Here is a 20375-nt window from a genome sequence, read left to right as displayed (position 1 = left end):
ATTGCTATTTCTTGATCTGACACAATATACCTTGGTAGACCATTCATTAAAGCTGCACTGTTTAAGTCTGTGGTTTCCTACTGGCTCTTGCTATCATTTTTCAGTTCTTTGAGATGTAAAGAGGCTTGGGAGACACGAAGCAGCAAGTTGTGACAAGTACCAGAAACAGACCCCAGCTTCTTGGATTCCAACTAAGGTTTCTTTAGATGCACGCCACACTGAGATAAAATCCTGAGCCATCTGAAAAATCATCAAAATCAGGTGTATTTGACAATAAACATTACATACAGCAATAGTTTAAGTTGCTAACACACTTTCTTTGACAGAAACGTTAAGTTATCAAACTACTTTCAGATCTGACTTCATTTTGCATCATGATGTTTAAGTTTTACCACTACAGCTGGAATTAATTTCATTACAAGCCAAAGAGAAGACAGCTTACAAATTAAGATGGTATCCTCTAATTTAACAATTCCATCCTATTCAAACTAACATTGTTAAATATCAAAAGAGTAATACAAATACATTGGATTTACCAAATAATGGGAAAAGGCCAAAAAATAAAGTTTTGTTTTTGCTGGATTTTCATTTCTTCATCTTATCCTAAGCACCTTAGGTGTCAACTCTGTAATGTGACATTAAGATAATGTTTATGATGTCCACCTCCACAGGACAAGTAAGATTCAATTATAATAGGAACTATGATGGAATGTACTTCAGAGAGAATGAGAAAGCATATCTATCAGTACTGAACCAGCTTTGATATATAAACAGAAATAATGGTCTCATCACTTAACACAAATGCTGGCTTAGAAGTCTCATTTGTTTCTACTCTAAAATTATTTCCAGAATCACAAACCTGATGCACTGTAGAAGAAAGAAATATAAGGAAACATAACCTGAGACCAAAACTGGCCCCAGGGAGAAACTGCTTGGAGTGGCAGAATGAACCCCCAGACAAGAGCTGTGTGGGCTGGACCAGCTCTCCAGGCATCGCAGGGGGAGTGGGATCAAGTCTTCAGCAAGTTGGACACAGGCTCCAAATGCTGCCAGTGACTCCCCATGATGGTCTGAGTAAACAAAGCAGCAGGAGAGGTGAGACAGGCTGTCCTTTCTGTCACTGAGCTGCAAGGAGAGGGAGCACAATGGAACGTAAGGGCCACTGACTATGTGCTACACACTGTGCTGAGCTAGAGACTGCCTGGTGGAAAAGGACCAAACACCATAGGTAACACCTTTGTGAATTCTGGCTACTACACAAATTCTAAACACATGCGGTCTTCACAACTTCGACGAGAAACTGCTTTTTAAGGTATGAATAAAACTCTAGCTTTTCTCAATGTCTTAAAAACAAAACACACATGAATAATAAGTAGTACAATTATCCAACTGTGCTTCATCAATTTGACTTTCAGTCAAAGTACTATAGAGGGAGAAGTGAGTACAGGGTGTTGATCTGTGGTGCTGTGAGGACAAAGATGAATGACTTGGAACACATCACCCATGGCTCTCCATCCTGATGAAGTCTCCACGCACAAGACAGGGCAAGGAGCTGCTAGGACAGTGCTGGGATGAAATACTGAAGGGAGACGTCTTCGTGAAGCAGATCAAAATGCACCATCTTGTTATTCACAATATCTGGGAAGAGAAAAGTCCACTTAAAGACCCAGTGCAGCACACACATTCTGTCACACACAAGCTTTTCAGAACAGCTTTCCCATCCTGTAACTGTTTTAGGTATCTGTCTTCCCCAGGAGCTGTAGAGACACAGCCTCTTGGTCTCACAGCCACCACAGTGGAGGCCACATCATGGCTCCGGTGCAGGCGGCTCTCCCCGGCAAGGACAAGAGAGGAAAAGTGAAGCCACCCGGTCCCTTGGTGAAACACTCAGTGGGTTGGTTTCCTGGCAAACCACATTTACCCAAACCGGTGTCCTTCGGCGGGAGAAGCAGCTTCCCACCAGTGAGTGGAGAAAGTGTACTAAGAAAAGTCAAGGTCCAGGGTCTCCCTAACATCTGGGGCAAGCTGCATCACACACTGCAGTGCAGGATGGATGCCTGCATTTCAGGGGTCCTGCAAGCCTCCTGTTTGGGTAAATGTGGTTTGCCAGGAAGCCAACCCACTGGGTGTTTCACCAAGGGCCCAGGTGGCTTAACTTTTCCTCTCTTGTCCTTGCCGGGGAGAGCTGCCTGCACCGGAGCCATGATGTGGCCTCCACTGTGGTGGCTGTGAGACCAAGAGGCTGTGTCTCTACAGCTCCTGGGGAAGACAGATGCCTAAAACAGCTACAGGGTGGGAAAGCTGTTCTGAAAAGCTTGTGCTGGGTGACAGGCAAAATTCAAGGAATCAGGTATAAGACCACACGGAAGAAAAGTGCACTTGAAAGCAGGGGGGAGCATGAGGTGTGACAATCACTGAGAGCACAGAGATTTGCAGCACTGTAGCCAAGGAGGAGGGCATGCCAGGAAATGTGACTGAGTGATGAGAAACCATGAGTGAGCAGGCAGCAGAGACCAACCCCAGGAAAATCAGAGGCTGGGAAAGGGACCACAAGACAAATAGGAAGACGAATGTTCTTTAGGAGACATGTTGCAGTGGCACAGGGGAGGCAGAGTGAGACTGAATATGGCAGAGACCTATCCCAGAGGTGGGGACAGCTGAGCTGACACTGGAAGAGGCTGATAAAGAAGATAGGAGGTTGGGGGAGATAAGGAAAAGATATGAGAAGTTCAACATAGGATCTTTAAATTTTTGCTGTATCACAATTTGCTGGTCCCCCTTTTTCCTGCTATACTTGGGTATTCAGCAAAGTGAAATTTCAGAGACTGCCCGTGGCCAGTCACCCACCTTTGCTGATAAGGACTCTTTTGTGTTTTTCATCAGCTTTGATTATTCAGAAGGGTCCCAAAATGCCAAGTTCAAGGACAGATGCAGTGCAGTTCAGGGACAGAGAAGGGGCATGTCATACTCTCACTACTCACACTGTGTTCGTCAGAACCAAAAACTTAGGCCTCACCAAGAAGCTTGTTAGAAATGCAGCCAAGAGGCCTGCCCAGAACCGTGAACAAAGAGTTTGCTTTACAAAACCCCCAGGTGCTTTCCACATATCAGGGTTTTGAGAAGTGCTTTCCTCTACCTTCACAGATCCTGCACTGCAGTGTAGCTCCCACCATACTCAACCCTAGAAACCAACATCATCAATGTCAAAGTTTAAGATGCAGCAAAAGTAGACACGGGTGCTTCCCCTCCCCAATCTGGGCTACTCTAGCTTCTCCTTCTCCACCCCAGGCAGCTGTTCCTCTGGCAATATCACCATCTGTGCCCATCACTCCACCTGATGCCTTTCCTAATTTCCTAACCCCCACTGCCTCGCTCATGATCTTTCCTCTCTGGTCTCTCCTGTTTCTCTTTGTATCTCTCAATTCAAAAAAGCTGGTCTTTGACATAGCCACCTAGACTCTTCTGTTCCTTTTCTAAAGCATGCTACACATCTGAAGGGTTATGAGGTACAGGCCTGGGTTGTCCTTCTCTGTCAGCTCTGCTCCAGGCTCAGCCTAGGAGATACTCCACGAAAGGTGGACCGTCAAATCCAAACCATAGCTTCTTCTTGTTTGCTGTAATTTTAGTAGCAAGGAGACCAAAAAAAGCCTCAAAAAGCTCTTAGCAAGTAATGCCTTTCTCACATGTGGTGAGGGGATGGAGCGGGCTGGAGCAGGTGTATAACCTCAGACAATGGGACCAAGCCACAATCAACAGACAATTGTTAGTCATCAGCATCTCAGAGGGAGACAGGCCGTGGGCACACGTCAGGGCAGCCACAGAATGAAAACAAGATACCACGAGCAGAAGCTTAAATCCAAACAGAACGGTATGTGAGCCTCTGAGTACATAAAATTGGATGAACACAGAGAAGGCAGGATGATCTGCACCTGCACGTCTCTCTGGGCAAGCCCGTCAAGGGAAGCAGCCCACAACCCACCTGCCAACGCAGTGTGGCTGTAAGTTTTCAGGGCTAACAGAGTGTCCAGGGGTTGTTTCTTTGCTGCTACCTCTAGGTACTTGTGAGTCCAGGAAAATTCAAAAGACCCAACTGTCCTAGAACATGAGAATCCACATAACTGAGCTTTATTTGCATTTATGAGACTGCATGCAATCTGTTAAACTAGGGTTGACTCAAGTATTTTTTTTAAAAGTATATATATATACATATATATATACACACACACACACATACACACATATAGAGAGAGAGAAGTGAACTCACTGCATAAGGCCCTTGTAGGATTTACTTGTTGTCCAGCAAGAAACTGTAGGAGCTTCCTAATATCTATGTGCACTTCAGCCATTTGTTCTGGATTTCTGTCTTGAGAAGTACTTTCAGAGACTAAAAGGACATAAATGTTTTAAAATACAATGTATTTGTGGGAAATCAGAGATACTCAATGCATTTTACTTAATGATTCACCTTACCACTAATTTTAGTATCACAGACAAATACTACAACTTATAAATCTCATTAGTTAAACATGCATTTATTCCTAACTATTTAAAATATTATGACAATTTCCAGGGGATCATCACCTACAGGGACTTGAAATATGACTCAATCTCCCCCTTTAGGTCAAATATAATTGTATTTATTAGTATTTATTAGAAACAACCCCTGGACACTCTGTTAGCCCTGAAAACTTATAGCCACACTGCGTTGACAGGTGGGTTGTGGGCTGCTTCCCTTGACTGGCGCTATGTATTTAATAGCTGAACCATACACATATAGCTAATGCAAGACTTTTTGTTCGAAAGTGGAATTGAAAAAGAAAATTTTGCCGGGCTCGGTGGCTCAGCCTGTAATCCCGTGCTTTGGGAGGCTGAAGTGAGTGGATTGCCTGAGCCCTCAGGTTCAAGACCCACCTGGGCAACTTGGCGAGACCTCATCTCTACAATAAATCAAAAAATTAGCTGGTTGTGGTAGTGCGTGCCTGTAGTTCCAGTTACTTGGAAGGCTGAGGCAGAAGGATCGCCAGAGCCCAGCAGGTCGAGACTGCACTCCAGTCTGGGCGACAGAGTGAGACTCCAACTCAAAAAAAAAAAAAAAAAAAATTTCTTTCAATTTTTGGAAGGAAAAGTCCAAAGATAAGTTCCACCCACCTTCTGTTAATTAAAATAAACAAAATGAGTGACACCAAGTAAGTCATTTCACACAATATTATCATAGTCTTATCTATATGGAGTTCATGCTGCTGGAACAGTATTCCCTACTGTATTCCCTACACTACAGTAAAAATCTCTTGCAATGCTATGCTGTTTATATTCAAGCAAACTTGTGGCAACAAATCTTAATTCTAAAAGTGAGGAATTTGCAAGGCCTATTTGATCTGTTGTGGAACAAATGTGTACCACAAAAATGCTTTCCCAGCATCAGCAGGTCCTCGTCCCCTGGTCCTCTGCCTGCTTCCCTGTGCAGGCAGCCTCTGTAACTGTGTTGCCACCCACTGTGAGCTCTCTGGCTATGGTTCTAACTCCTTTCAGCTTATGACTTACCAAGCTATCCAACTGCCCCCGCTTTTACTGCTTATTGAACTGAATCCAATGTCCTTATTACCTCGTATGAGACTTAAAATGTGACCAAGTGAAAACAGTTTTGCATTTGCTGATCTAATTTTATAAGTATTGAGTGACTAAAGGAGGAGAAAAGAAGAAATGCAACTACCTTTCTAACACCATTCCAGGTGAAAAATTTAGGAGCAGACGAAAATTGAAGAGTTGGAAGGGGTCTTGGAAGTTATTTAGCTTGACCTGAATCCCACAGAGGAAGGAAGGAGACTCTGCACTGATCCTTCAGCTGCTTGATAGCACAGCCCCTCACCCAGTGGCTAGGTAGTCCAATCTCAGTCCCTCTGTTCTCTCCCCAAGCATGAAACTAAGGCAACTGAAACTCAACTCTTTTACATTAAGAGACCTCAACAGGTAAGTTATCTAAAACAATTAATTAAAAGCAAAATATAACCCTCTAGGAAACTTACCTAATGGAGGATTTGCAAGATCTTTAAAATGAGTTGTAACACATACTAATTCAGTTTCTATTTTCAAGTTCAATGCTCCACTTAGGTTTGCTTCAATAATCTGCGAAATTCAAAATTTTACATAGTCTTAAAAAAGAAAAGACAAAAGAAAAAAAACCCATTGGCACTAGCTTCCAGATGACAAGGTAACCCCACAAGACCTCATAACACCTCAGAGGGAACCGAGGCCCAAGTGGTATCAGCAACAGAGAAGATAAGGCCTTCAGAGCCAGCTGGATTTTAAGAAAATGGAGAAAAACCCCTACTGTATTCAGCCCTCCCCACCCCACCTCAAATTAATAAATCCAAGCTATGAAACAAAATCAGAATGGAAACAGTCTTTTTACACCAATATTATATATTAGGAGACAATGCAGTACAGTGAGCCTAACTGACATTATGAATGTGTGAAATCTAATGCAATCTTATTCCCGTAAATCCTTCCTGAGTGATAAACTAGAGAATAAGCTTTTGATAACAACAACAACAACAACAAAGACTAGAGAAGTTAAAAATGCACGAGACGTTGGAAGGTATAAAAAGCATAAAAGTTGTGAGTTATTTTTACCTGTAGAACTAAAACCAAACAATAGGAGTGAAGAGGACAGAATGTGTAATAATTTTATGCCATGACAATGTAGACATAATATAACCATCACAAAATGGAAAAAGGAGAATAGAAAAAGAATGTGGAAGTTAGTTCCTTAGTTTTAGAAATGGGCCAAACCATCTGCCATAACTATATAGTTAATGTAACTATAAAGGCCTTTAGAATTAAATAAATGACTATGAGAACAAATTCACAAAAGTCTGAAGCTGCTACCAGGTTGGCTGTGCCAACCCTACATGTCCACATTACCAGGCCTCTGCCTCTCCCTCACTTCTCCTCCTTTCTTCTACTCCTGTCCTTCCTGACCTGGGACTCTCCCGATGGGTCACAGAGGACTGCTTTCCATTCAAGCTCACTCGCCTACCACCAACCAGGTGGTTCTTTTAAATGGATGGAAACTAAACGTGAAATGCATGCCACAACGTGGCTGGAGATTTTGGTAGCCTGCCCATAGCACACAGTATTTCTCTTACTGATGTTGGTGTTTGCCCAGCGTCAAAGCCCAACCCATCTTTTGCCTAACCAGTGATACAAGAGTGCCACCTAGCAACTAGAAAGGTAAGTGCAGAGGTCTTATTTTGTAGGCACCATCCAAGTGCCTCAGAACTGCACAGCTCTGCTTCTGAGTCCATGTCTAGTGAATACAATTGAGTGTTCCTCGTTCTTATTCCTTAAAATTGCTGAAGTGAACATTTCTCATTCCAGAAACTAAACAAAAAGGTTTTTTTTTAAAAATTTGGGTGACTTTTTATTTCTAAGCTTTTGACATTAAATAGAAAAACAGTACTCCAAACTTAACTTGTTGCATAACTTAGTAAACTCACCTTTGAATGAGAAATAGTCTTTTTCAACCTTTTTCATCAACCCAAAAATATATCGTTATTTTTCTTAACCCATCCTCCTTAATCTGAATTTAAAATACATAAAACCAACCTTATGAATATTGTGGACTGCTTACTGGAGCACTGTGAATCTAACATATGATGTATGTGTGATTGTTTTAAATAACCATACACCCAAGATCTGTAAATTCCCATTGTTTTTAAAAACCAGTGATTTCAGATACAAATAAATACTTATTCAAGAAAGCAGCTTGCAGTGGTTTTAGACTCACTTCTGATTTAAATGCTCTCTTATGCTTTCTTCCAATCTGAGTAACAGAACATTAGATGCCAACTCACTCCTGACTATACCCAGTATCTGGCACCTGGCAGCATCCAATCAACTCTTATTGAAGAAATTAACAAACAATGAATTCTCTGAACACTGGTCAGTCATTCACATCTGTTTTACAAATTCAGTTATCTGGAATATTCAGTGCATCAACACATTTGATTTCTTAAGATCGTCTTTCAATAATTTTCCTTAATAATAGTTATTTACCATTTGTCATATGCTGACTAATTACACCAGGCATCTAATATTAATTATCTCTAAAGTTACAAAAAGTAAAATCCCGTCACTGCTGCACTGTTCTTCCCATTTGGGGTATCCTAGCACGATGGCCCATGCCAAGCAGGGTAGTTGGAAGCTGAACCCAAGTGTGTGGCTCCAACCATTCCCCTCTTCCATGTCATGTAGGTTCTCATTCCTAACCTCCAACTCTCGTTTCAATCATTAAGCTGATCCTGTGAAGCTCTGTTTCTCAGATAACATTTGAAGTACAATATGGAACAGCACACATCGCAAATCACTGATACTTATGTCGTCTGAAGGTATGCAGAATTGACAACCCTTAGGAGCTGGTCAGAAACAGGGTCTCAGGCCCCAGCCCAGAAATCCCAAATCTAAACTTGCACTTTAACCAGATCCCAGGGGATTACATGCATAACAGAGCTTAGAAGCAATATCTTGGAACATGATGTAGATTCTTGGCAGTCCTTGCTCCTTTGTCTGCTCTTATAAGGGTCACATACACAACTCACTCTCAGTCACATCTTGCAGTAAATGAAGGAAATAAGGAATAGAGCACTTCTGATGTGTAGGTGGACATTTTTTATGTGTCAAGTACACCAATTTTCCATTATTTTATTACCTGTAATATTCAGATACAGAATTTTGCTACCTAGGTAGATCTCATTATGTACTCAGCTACTCTAACTTGCTAACTTTCCAGACTACAGTAGCCACTCCACAAAACTTCTATATGTTTTTTAATCACTCTAGAAAAAAACAAAACATCTCTGATGATTTTCTCTAAGCTACCCTTTTACCTTTCTACTTTGCTGACTCATCTCCAGTGAACAGAAAGAACAAACAAATTGATCCTCCAATTAATTGCCCTATCTTTTCTCTCTAGGGTCTCTCTGAATCTCTCTGGAACTCCCCAGGGTATCCCTAGAGGAAGCCAGCCTAACAACTGGATCAACATCATGGTAGTCACAGGGGACACCAATATCAGCACAGTGACATCGCTTCATGGGAAACATATTTTAAATTAAAATGAGCTCTATAAGGATTAAGTTATGAAGGAAAAGCTTTAAGCTGGGCAGGCCCAATAACAGCTTTGTTCTTAAGTGAGCAAAATTCTAGAAAAAAACAGCCATGAACAAAAAAATAAGGTTTCAAAAAATTTTTGTGATTCAAAGATTCCCTAGAAGCTGAATTTCACGCCAGATCCATGCAACACTTATCACTGCCTACTGAGTGACAATTCTACATTGAGCAGATGATTAAAATGGGGTTTTCCTTTTCAAGAAACTGGAAGTTTAAGAGGTGCTCTGGGATATCAGCAGGTGATTTACCATGTACATCGGAAAACACGGCTCATCAGAGGAGGGGCTTCCAGCAGGAAGGTGGGGAAAGGTCCATGATGAACTGCAAAAATAGCTAAGTATCTTCTGCGGAGACTGAGAGAAGAAACCATGTGTGAAATGACAAAGAAACAGAACAGAAAAGGAAGCAGCCTTGTAGGCCAATGCCAGAGTACAGTAGCATTCCAAAGGGAGGACATGGTGGTGGAACAGAGATGGGGTTGCAGAGGTGGCTTGGCAGATTGTAAAGATCAAAAGTTTATGCTTCGTCAGGTGGATGCTGGTTTTTAAGATTCAGGGGCATAATCAAATGTGTTTTGTGAGGGGTGAGTGAAAGAAGAATTCAGAATAACCCTGAGTGTGAACAAGGATAATCCACCCAATTCCCCACCACTGTCACATGCTGTGGCATCTTGAGACATATGGCAGTAGAAGACTTTCATAAAATAAACAGAAATATAAAAGTGCCCACCAGCTTAGTGTGAGAGTTGCTTGGAATAAATGCTGCTATAATGTGGCACATCTTTATCCTTAGTTCACTGAAAGACACTTGGCAAGAAAATACACCACTCCAAATTCACTGTCAGTCATATCAGAGATTCACTGAAAAGTATATACATGTTAGCAGATAAAAGATGTAATAGTCCATCCAAAATATAAGGGGGAAGAAAAGGCAGAACTGTTGAAAGTATTCTATATATATATATATATTTTTTTTTTTTTTTTTGAGTCAGAGCCTCACTCTGTCACCCAGGCTGGAGTGCAATGGCACACTCACAGCCACCCCAGAGTCAACCTGCTGGGCTCAGGAGATCCTTCTGCCTCAGCCTACCAAGTAGCTGGAACTACAGGTGCACGCTACCACACCCAGTTAATTTTTTTCTGATATATTATAGAAGTGAGGTCTCACCAAGTTGCCAGGGCTGGTCTCAAACCCCTGGGCTCAGGCAATCCTCTTGCCTTGGTCTCCTAAAGTGCTGGGATTACAGGCTTGAGCTACCATGCCCAGCCGAACACAGTCTTAATATACTATAAAAATAAACACTAAGATTAAGGGCAAATATAAAAGCTTTCCTTAGTGAATGAGAGTTAAAAAGTACTAGATTAGGTTTCTAAAGGCAACTGTCAACCTAAGGGTTCTCAACACCAGGCCAGGTTTTCATAGGCTAGGATTCAGGTGAGTGGGACGTTGTGGGGTAAGCACAAAAACAGCCAAATTTTGGTCCATGGTGAAGATGCCTTCCAGGACAAGAAGCCATGTAGGCTACACCAAACACTTCAGAGGTTGTCTTAAAGAAGTTATAACTTACAAGGTGGTTGCTGATGTTTTTCATTTTTTCCACAACACTCTTCATAGTCTTCAAGACTGGTAAATAAATACTAACCTACAAAACCAATGAGAAAAATCACAAGTATTAAAAATATTAACATACTCTAGTAATGACAGGTGCTCCATAGTTAATTTTGGAATGCATACATGCTCAAAAACTGTGGAATCGTTTTTAACATCTCTGAATAAAGTTATTTCAAAAAATCAAAAGAAAACCAATTTAATTAACAAATGGGCATTCAAGCAAAATTAAAGAACAGAATGCCTGCCTCTGGTTACCTCGGTGACCACGTCACTGTGGGCATTCTTCTGGTTCAAAAAGAACTATAGTATTCAGCTGAGATGTCCTCCCTAAGTCCACAGAGAATAAAACTCAGGCACTCAGCAGGAGGCCTTCCTCTAAGGGATGTTTATACCCAGGACTCAGGAGCCTGTTCCATACTCTGTGCAAAAACATAGCGAGCAGTCACTGCATCACATCTGAGACTGTGTTACTAATATGCTTTATAAAATGTTGACTTTCTCAAAATCAGTGTAGAAGTCTTCTAGTAAAAGTAAAGTAACTACAGAGGGTGCCAAAAAAATGTATACACATGTTTAAAAAAGAAAAACTGTATTACAATTGTAATACTCAATATATATTGATAATAAAAGATGAATACAAGTCACTTTTGACTTCTGCAATTACAAGAGATGCTCAAAGTGGTTACCATCAGCATCCAGACACTTCTGATTACAGCAGTCTAAAAGTAATACATAGATAATACCTCTTAAAATGTGTATATATATATATAAATTTTTTTAGCACCGCCAGGGCATTTAACCCAGTATATTTTTGTAATTTCTTCTTAAATAAATTGTGAACAAGCAGCAAAGGGCCCTGTAGCATCCATCATCTTTATTTTCAGAGGTTCTGAGTTTCCTAATAGCAGGATTGTTAACCCAAGCTTTAAGGCATGAAATTCCTTACTTCATGGCTTTCTGACACACATCTATACATCACTCTTGACAGGCTGAGCAAAACGATCAAGTCTTGCGAAACTCAAAATAGTGCCTAAGGCCAAGAGTACTAATAAATATTAATTGTCCTCCAAAGTATTATTTCCACTTTGTTTTGTTTAAGTGCTGTTATTAAGACATTAGGAGAGAGTATGACATTTCTATCACATGCAACATGCTTTAAGATGCTTTACATAAATAACAAAAGGCAAATATTCTGACTTTTTCCTTAACTTTCCCTTAAAAATGAGTATCACTTTAAGGACTACATAACATTCAAATCAAAATGAGTATCACTTTAAGGACTACACAACTTTCAAATAAAATATTCTGCAAGATTACAACTAAAATTAGAGAATTCAAATCATGTCATTTAATGTGCTGAACAACATGACTACAGGTATCACTTACATCAGGGTCTGGGACCACAGGTTCTTGTAAGTCCTTCCACAATTTTCTAGGAATAACCTTTACGGGGATGTCATGTGTCACAATGCGGCTACTGCTTGACACAGATAACTGCCAAGAATTAAAAAATACAAAACAATATTTTTAGGTTGTAAATATTTTTTAAAATGAGAACAAAAAAGACACCAAATCTAAGTAAAACAGACCCAATTCATTCACTCAAAATCCATTCAACCAATACAGATGGTGTGCATGTTCTACTATGGTGTGTATGTTCTACTTTTAGGAGCTGGGAAATGTGCTGAATAAGACATGGTTTGTAATGTTCCAGTGGATATAAGCATTAATAAGAAAATAAACAAATGAAATTACATAAGATGTTCATTAGAGCCTTGAGAAAGCACAGCAGTGACCAATGTTTTGGGGGAAGTTCCCTAGACTAGGATGTCAGGGGAGGCCTATCTGAGGAGGTGACGTTTCAGATGCCACCCAAATGAGAGTTATGGGAAGATGAGGATGAAGGGACAGTGTTTCAGGCAGGGGAAACAGCATATGTAAAGCCAAGAGGCAGAAAGAAGCAAGCCTGCTATGCAACCAAAGACCAAACTTTGCACACAGATGTTCAGGGTGCTGTAGTTTCTACATGGCTGAAAAGATAAACTATGCTTAACTTATTTCTTTTTTCTTTTTTTGAGTCAAAGTCTTACTCTGTCACCCAGGCATGATCATGATGATCATGGCTCACAGTAGCCTCAACCTTCTGGGCTCAGGTGATCCTTTCACCTCAGCATCCCAAGTAGCTGGGATTACAGGTGAGTGCCACCATGCTCAAGTAATTTTAAAAAAATTTTTTGTAAAGATGTGGTTTAACTATGATGCCCAGGCTGGACTTGAACTCCTGGGCTCAAGCAATTCACTTGCCTTGGCCTCCCAAAGTGCTGGGATTATAAGCATGAGCCACAGCCTAGCTATGCTTATCTATTTCTAGGGGCTTCTATGAGACTCACAGAACAAAGTATCTCACACTTTTAGATAGAAAAGTATTATTTGAATCTCTTGCTTTTCCTTAAGCAATTGTAGAAAATTTATATTGTGACATGGAATACTCTGATTAGCTCTAAGACCTGCCTAACCGCAAAAAGATAATACAAAGTTATAGGTCATTGCTTTGTTAAGCTCTGGTGTGTTTATGTGGTTCTCTGAGCTATGGCCGCCATGTTTCCTTGCTTTGGTTCCCACCCCTACCTTGGAAAGGTGAATCTCCACTCTCTCTCTCTCTCATTTACTTTCTAAATAAATTATATTTTTCAATGTAAAAAAAAGTTATAAAGAAAAGTTGAGGAATCTTCTTCCATAAACAGCTTGAAACTGAATATAATCCTCACCTACAGATGAATGAATTACATAGCATATAAGGAAGGAGAGCTGTAAGGATAACGGAAGGCCAGAACCAGAACAGTACTGATACCGAGCACTAAGGAAGATAAAGTTTCAGAGAGTGAGAAGGAACAAGACCTAAGTGGAAGCCCCAACATCACCAAGGCCTTGGAGTTGGGAAAAAATTAGACACATCCAGAGAAGCTCTCAGAGAGTCATATTTTATAATTTGGCTCCAAGATGGGTACACCATATGTGAAAGGCTTTGGTCATGTTAAGAAATACGAACTTTATTCTACAAGTATTGAGAGCCACTCTGGTGTGTGTGTGTTCAGAGTTTCGAAAGCTCTGTACTGAACTCATCTGGCAGTAGCATCTAAGACAGATGTGTTAATGAAGAATGACTGGTCATTTAAAGGTATTATACCAGATGAGGGAGGGGAGGTAGAGGACAGAGGTTAAAGTAGATAGAAACCATGACTTCTAGACTAGGGAACAATACTACTAAAAGAGAGATGTGAGAGATGCTTGGAAAAGGCAGCAATTTAGTAAAATATTGTGTGATCACATGCTATTTCAAAATGAAGAGAAACTCTAATGGAAAAAATATATAGTTATGTACCAGATCTTTAATTTTGAATAAAACCAAATAGCTTTCAACATATTATTTAAAAACCTAGGCTGATAACTACTTTTATTCTTCGGAGGCCAAGACCTTTTGTGGAAAATTTCAGAAACCCTGTCCCTCCTACTCACCAGCTCTACCGAGATTGTGAGGCAGGGAAAGTGTTTATTGGTCAGTTTAATTTTCAAGGCTCTGGCATTCTGGGCAGTTTTCAAGGCTCGAGATAAGTTTTCTGATGTTAGCTCTAAATAAATCTCATTATTTTCTGCTGAGACGCCCTCCATTTGAAATTCGCTGAAGAAGTTCTTCTGAGGGAAGAAAATGGGAAGTGAGAGAGGGCATTTGTGATACTTCCAGCAGCAGTAAGCAGAGTATGCACGCCTATCAGGAGCTTCCGCTCACCTGGTCCAGCTCACACCACATGCTCACTCCTCCATTGGCAAGTTTGTCTGAAAGGATGAAGTTCAGCTTATCTGGGCTGATGCGGAGGGTGCTGGTTTTGGCGAGCTTAGCTATCATGTTACTGACTCCTACAGAGAGAGTTAAAATAAGAAATTACTTAAATGCACATCATTTATCCTGGAGGCCAGTTTATCTCGCAGAACTTCTGGTGAAAAATAAACCTTTACGTTGGTATTACACTGAAAAGGACTGTTAATACCGCTGATGTCATACCAGTGTCCCAACAATCCTGGGAGGCGTGTGGCACACACCATCAGCGTTCAAGTAGGTAAACAGGCACCTACAAGCCACTCATTAATTCAACACAAGCTTATGGATCGCTGGGTACTGCAGCATTGAGCTGAACCCAAGATTTAGGCATAGTCAGGGCGGAGGGATAATGGGACCTGACTGCAGGAATGTCAATGCCAGATAAAGATGTCCATGGGAGCAGTGGTCAGTTAAAAAAAAAATTAGGCAGTGTAATCAGAATAAAGTGTCAGAAATATCCCTTGCCCGCACTCACTCCCACAAGTGCCCTCCGCCACCGCCACCGCCCCCCTCCCCGCCCATCTTCTCGCCGCCCCTACTTGCACCCCCAGCCCCGCCGAGCCTCTCGCGGGGCCCCAGTCGCGCGCGCACGGCCTCCTTCCTGGCCCCCCTCGCGCCCTCTGGCCTCCTCGCTCACGCGTGAAGTGGTTCAGACAGGCCCCGTCCACTATCTTGGCGCGAAACTTCATGGCCGCGCCCGCGCCCCGCCGCGGTGACGTCAATCGACAGCGGCCTCGTGTTACGCCCTCAGCGTCCCCGCCCGGAAATGCGGTGGCACGCACAGTAGTTCCGCCTCGCTGGGGATCCGCGGCTCTTGCCCGGTATCCACCCGGCCGTGACCGGGGAAGAGGGCTGGCCGCCAAGCCACGCCCCAAGAGGGGTGGGGTCCGCCGAGCCACGCCCCGGGGGAGATGGGGGTCCGCTTTTAGTGAGGAGAGTGTCTTCAAGCCCCAGATGTGGGCAAGTGGTTATGGGAATTCACGTTTTGAAAGAACTTTCTGTTCTTTCAATTCAATTCTGTTTTAAAACATCCAAATAAAATCAGTCATGTATAAAGGACTAAATAAAATGATCTCTTAAATATACTTCTCTAAGCTAGAGCAGTTTTAACTTCCCCTGCCCCTGCAGCCTTAGATGACGGTACCGGTACCTCAGCTTAGAAGCATCTTGTTTGAATAAGGTTTCGAAAATTGTTTTAATTTTTTTTTTTAATTTGAACAAATTCCGACTAGTTGGTAAAGACAGGGTGCTTACACAACACTGACGTTAAATGATAATTCTGCGCCTTTGCCTCAAGATGAATTTAACCAGATCAGATACAATTCTTATTAGGATAATGTCATTAGAATTTTTAAAAAGAAAATAGATTTTAAAGGGAGGAAAATAGAACAACTGTATCTAATTGTAATGAAAAATTATGTTAAAATGTATTCTTTTTTATGCCCTTTGGAATTAGGAGACTAGAACCTTATCTTATATTTGATACATAGAAATCAAGATGTTAATAGTAATAATAGGGCAGGTTATTTTAAACGTGCAAAATACAAAAATGGCAAACAGTTTTTGCCTATTTTAAGACTATAATATGAAGCTAAATTCTAGTCTACATTGTTTCACACAAGTGTTTGCCAAGTCAGATGTGGTATATCACTTTTGAAAGTACGTCAACAACTCAAAAAAAAGAAAAAAAGTACGTCAACAAAACATGCTTTTTTTCTCTGCCTCATATAATCTGCAGAAAAAAACATGCTTTTTTATTACTTCGTAAATAAATTTTGAAGACTTGAGTATCACTTATTAAATAAGGTGGCTGCAGCCGGGCTCGGTGGCTCAGCCTGTAATCCCGTGCCTTTGGGAGGCCCCGCCTGGGCAACTTGGTGAGACCTCATCTCTACAATAAAGCAAAAATTAGCTGGGTGTGGTAGCGCGCACCTGTAGTTCCAGCTATTGGAAGGCTGAGGCGGAAGGATCGCCGGAGCCCAGGAGGTCGAGGCTGCGGTGGCTGGGAGCGGCCACTGCACTCCAGTCTGGGTGACAGAGTGAGACTCCAACTCAAAAAAAAAAAAAATAAGGTGGCTGCTACATAGATCATGAATATAATTAAAGAGTGTATCTAAACAAACTTTGTAAACCATGTTTCATAGCATATTGATCTTTACTGCAAATTGCTTAATTGTGTATTAAAAATACAATTTTTTAAACTTCTTAAGAAAATGTGTGTGATGGCTAGGCACAATGGCTCATGTCTATAATCCCAACACTTTGGGAGGCCAAGGTAGGAGGATTACTTGAGCCCAGAAGTTTGAGACCAGCCTGGGCAAAATAGTGAGACCTCATCTCTGCCAAAAAAAAAAAAAAAAAAAATTAGCTGGGTGTGGTGGCATGCACCTGTAGTCTCAGCTACTTAGGAGGCTGAGGCAAAAGGATTATCTGAGCCCAGGAGCTTGAGGCTGTGGTGAGCCTTGATCTAGCCACTGCACTCCAGCCTGGGCAACAGAGTGAGACTCCAACTCAAAAAAAAAGAAAAAGAAAAAGAAAAGAAAATGTGCCAGGCGTGGTGGCTCATACCTGTAATCCTAGCACTTTGAGTGGCAGAGGCAAGAGAATTGCCTGAGCCCACAACTTCGAGACCAGTCTGGGCAATGTGGCAAAACCTCGTTTGTACATAAAAAAAAAAAAAAAAAAGTTGGGTGTGGTGGCACATGCCAGTGCTTGCAGCTACTTGGAAGGCTGAGGTAGAAGGATCACCTGAGCCCAGCAGGTCGGGGCTGTAGAGGCTGCCACTCCAGCCTGTGTGACAAAGTGAGAATCCTACTAAAAAAAAAAAAAGGCAATGTTCTTACACTAAATAGGTTTAGCAAATTAATTCAACAACTTCAGAATTGATAATTGTGTTGACACTATTTCACTACTTTAGTTCCAAATGATTGTGAGGAAAAAAATGAAATCACTTGAGATTTTTAGAAGTCCCGTGTGCCACTGAGTTTTTTAGTGTTATGTATATTTATATTCTTGTCTAGCAAGTAAATTGCCTTCTGATTTAAAACAGCCCAACCTCAGGGGTTAGTAATTCAGTCATGCAATGACGGGTTGTGTGGGGGAGGGGAGATGGTGTTGATGCTGCTAGGTTTATTTGTTGGGGAGAGAAATGTTTTAATCTTGTGTTAGAAACTGAAATACAATAGCAGTGGGGCATAGAAAACGTCAGTCAGGATGTATAGTTGGAAGTAAGGGAACTAACCTCTCTACAGCTGCAAAGACAATAAACTCTACCTAGGTAAGTATTTGGCTGGTGTCTTTCAGGTGCTTGCTCATCCTTTTTAAGTCCCTGGAGGGAGAAGTGACTGTTTGCAATCCTGTTGTTAATGTCAAAAAAATTACCCAAGGGGAAAGAAACTAACTGACAGAGCTCAGAGGTTCTGCATCAAACTTGAAAGGTAATATTTGTCTTCTTTTTTTTTTTTTTACATAAGAAAACTGTAAAATAAAGGAAAGCATACTCTAGAGATAGCATGAGTGAATGTCTTTTGAGAATTATACTCCTTTTAAGGGATGAGTTTTTGCTTAAGCAGCTCTTCAAAGACTCTTCTCCTCTTTTAGATATCAAAGAGAAAGTACTTCAATAAATTCCACAGATAGTTTTAAAGTTAACATTTATGGAGAACGTGAAAAGTGTCAGGCGTGGTGGTGAGGGATGGGGATTGAGGAAGGAGACCACCCTCCACCCAGGAGGAGGGAGATCAACATTTGTTGAGTGCCTTCCATGTTTCATTTTAAAAGCACTATTTACATATTATCTATCAGCAGGGTGAGGTAGCTCTCATTTTATAGCAACTGTACACTGATATCATTACTTTGGTAACATAAACACCCATAAGATAAGTGCTATTATTCCCATTTCAAAGATAGGGAACAGAGAGAATCAGAAATATCAGCCATGGCACATCCTACCCACACTCTCTACAGGAATCTGCATCACTGGGTTGCTGAGTGTTCAGTGGCACACAAGTCTCTGTTGACTGGATTGGCTTTATTGACACTTGGCCTACAGGAAAGCAATTGATTATACATAGAGTGGACATACATGAAGACTCACCAAAGAAGATCAGGAAAAGTCTATGTATTCAGAGTCGGACACCATCACCTTTTGGCAGAGCCCTACAGGCAGGCATTGGAGAGTGAAATCTTCAAAGTGAGAGAGGGATGACTCATCTGAGCCCTGATGAAGACAGTCAGCCTGGGGAAGCTGGGGCAGCTCACTGGAAGCTGGACATCCCATATAGTTGGTTAGGGGAGAATATTTGGCTTTCTCTGTGGGTCCTACATTGGAAATTAGGCCAAAAGCTAGGCGATCGGTCAGTTATTTTTTTCTTTTTTAAAATTTTTATTTATTTATTTATTTTTTGAGTTGGAGTCTCACTCTGTCACCCAGACTGGAGTGCAGTGGCCGCTCCCGGCCACCACAGCCTCGACCTGCTGGGCTCCGGTGATCCTTCTGCCTCAGCCTTCCAAGTAGCTGGAACTACAGGTGTGCACTACCACACCTGGCTAATTTGTTTTTTATTTATTGTAGAGACGAGGTCTCACCAAGTTGCCAGGCGGGTCTCGAACCCGCAGGCTCAGGCAATCCACTTACCTCAGCCTCTCAAGGCGTGGGATTACAGGCTGAGCCACCGAGCCCGGCTTATTTTTTTTTATTATAAAGATATGGGGTACAATTCAGGGTTAGGTATACAAATGTTGATTTTACAGTTACCCTTGTTGATGAGGTGTGCCCCTCCCTCCCCTAGCAGTTTCCCTCAACTGCCAATCCCACCCCCCTCCCCTGACAGTTTCCCATTACTGTCAAATGCTTTCTTATAATATTATAATTGTTCAAGGTACACTTATGAGTGAGAACATATGGAACTCAGTTCTTTTTTTCTGTGATAGATCACTGAGTATGATCGACTCCAGATCCATCCAAGTTGCTGCGAAGTCCACATATTTGTCCTTCTTTATCGGCCAGTTATTAATCAAGTTCTGGTTATGTGGGGCTAGTTATTACAGCAGTTCTTTGGCTTCCTGGATCAGTTGCTAGAGAGGGTGGGCTGACTTCCTAGAGTCTGACTTCTAGAGAGCAGTCCTGGACTAGTTACTGCAGAGACAGGACTGACTTCCTGGGCAGGCTGCTACAGACTGTGGGGTTTGAGTTCTATTTTTATGTATGGTCTGGTCATTGTCCATTTGTATGTTCATTCTCTCAACAGGCTGCCAGCAATTTGCAGCCTAAATAAAAAGTAAATAAAGACAGAGCTCAGCTAATTTGGAGTCCTCTTTCCAGAACTGGGACTAGGAACCTGAGAAATTATAGCCATCAGGAAGTAAGGGTGAGATAGATATGTTACCTATTGATGTGTAACACACTATCCCAAAAACATGTGACTTCAACAAGATCTTTGATGTTGTCTGGGTGGTTGCTCTGTTGTTTTCACCAGGACTTCCTCATGAAGCTACATTCAGCTGAGGGTCTGCTGGGCTAGAAAGTGCAAGGTGGCCTTGCTCACAAGTCTGAAAGTTGGTGCTGCATGTTGCCTGGGCATCTCATTCTCCTCCACATAGTCTCTCATCCTCCAGCAGGCTAGACCAACTTCTCGACAAGGTGGCTCCTGGCTAGTGGTCCAAGGAGAGGGTGGAAGCTGCCAGGTCTCTCAAGGCTTAAGCTCCAGAGCTCCTCCAA

The 20375-nt window shown here is 41.7% G+C and overlaps 1 protein-coding gene across 2 annotated transcripts; it reads right to left on the bottom strand.

Moving 5' to 3' along the window:
• Positions 1 to 241: 241 nt before the first annotated feature.
• HUS1 (HUS1 checkpoint clamp component) lies at positions 242 to 15365 on the bottom strand. 2 transcript variants are annotated; one of them, XR_504625.1, is made up of 9 exons: positions 15294 to 15365; positions 14567 to 14694; positions 14296 to 14472; positions 12166 to 12273; positions 10736 to 10810; positions 6024 to 6123; positions 4265 to 4384; positions 3980 to 4095; positions 1566 to 1638 (listed from the first exon to the last, which is right to left on the bottom strand). XR_504625.1 is itself a non-coding variant. In XM_008062980.1 (8 exons), the coding sequence occupies exons 1-8, from the start codon at positions 15343 to 15345 to the stop codon at positions 1556 to 1558; spliced, it is 843 nt and encodes a 280-aa protein (XP_008061171.1). In that variant the 5' UTR covers positions 15346 to 15365; the 3' UTR covers positions 242 to 1555. The 2 variants fall into 2 exon arrangements, 1 of the variants encoding a protein (XP_008061171.1); XM_008062980.1 differs by lacking the exon at positions 3980 to 4095 and having other exon boundaries at positions 242 to 1638.
• Between the last annotated feature and the right edge of the window lie 5010 nt (positions 15366 to 20375).

Source organism: Carlito syrichta, unplaced genomic scaffold (genome assembly GCF_000164805.1).
Source record: "Carlito syrichta isolate Samal-C Ts95f unplaced genomic scaffold, Tarsius_syrichta-2.0.1 Scaffold306292, whole genome shotgun sequence".
In the NCBI taxonomy this organism is placed as follows: domain Eukaryota; kingdom Metazoa; phylum Chordata; class Mammalia; order Primates; family Tarsiidae; genus Carlito; species Carlito syrichta.
The sequence above is the reverse complement of the archived record's forward strand: the minus strand, read 5'-3'. Positions and strand labels throughout refer to the sequence as shown.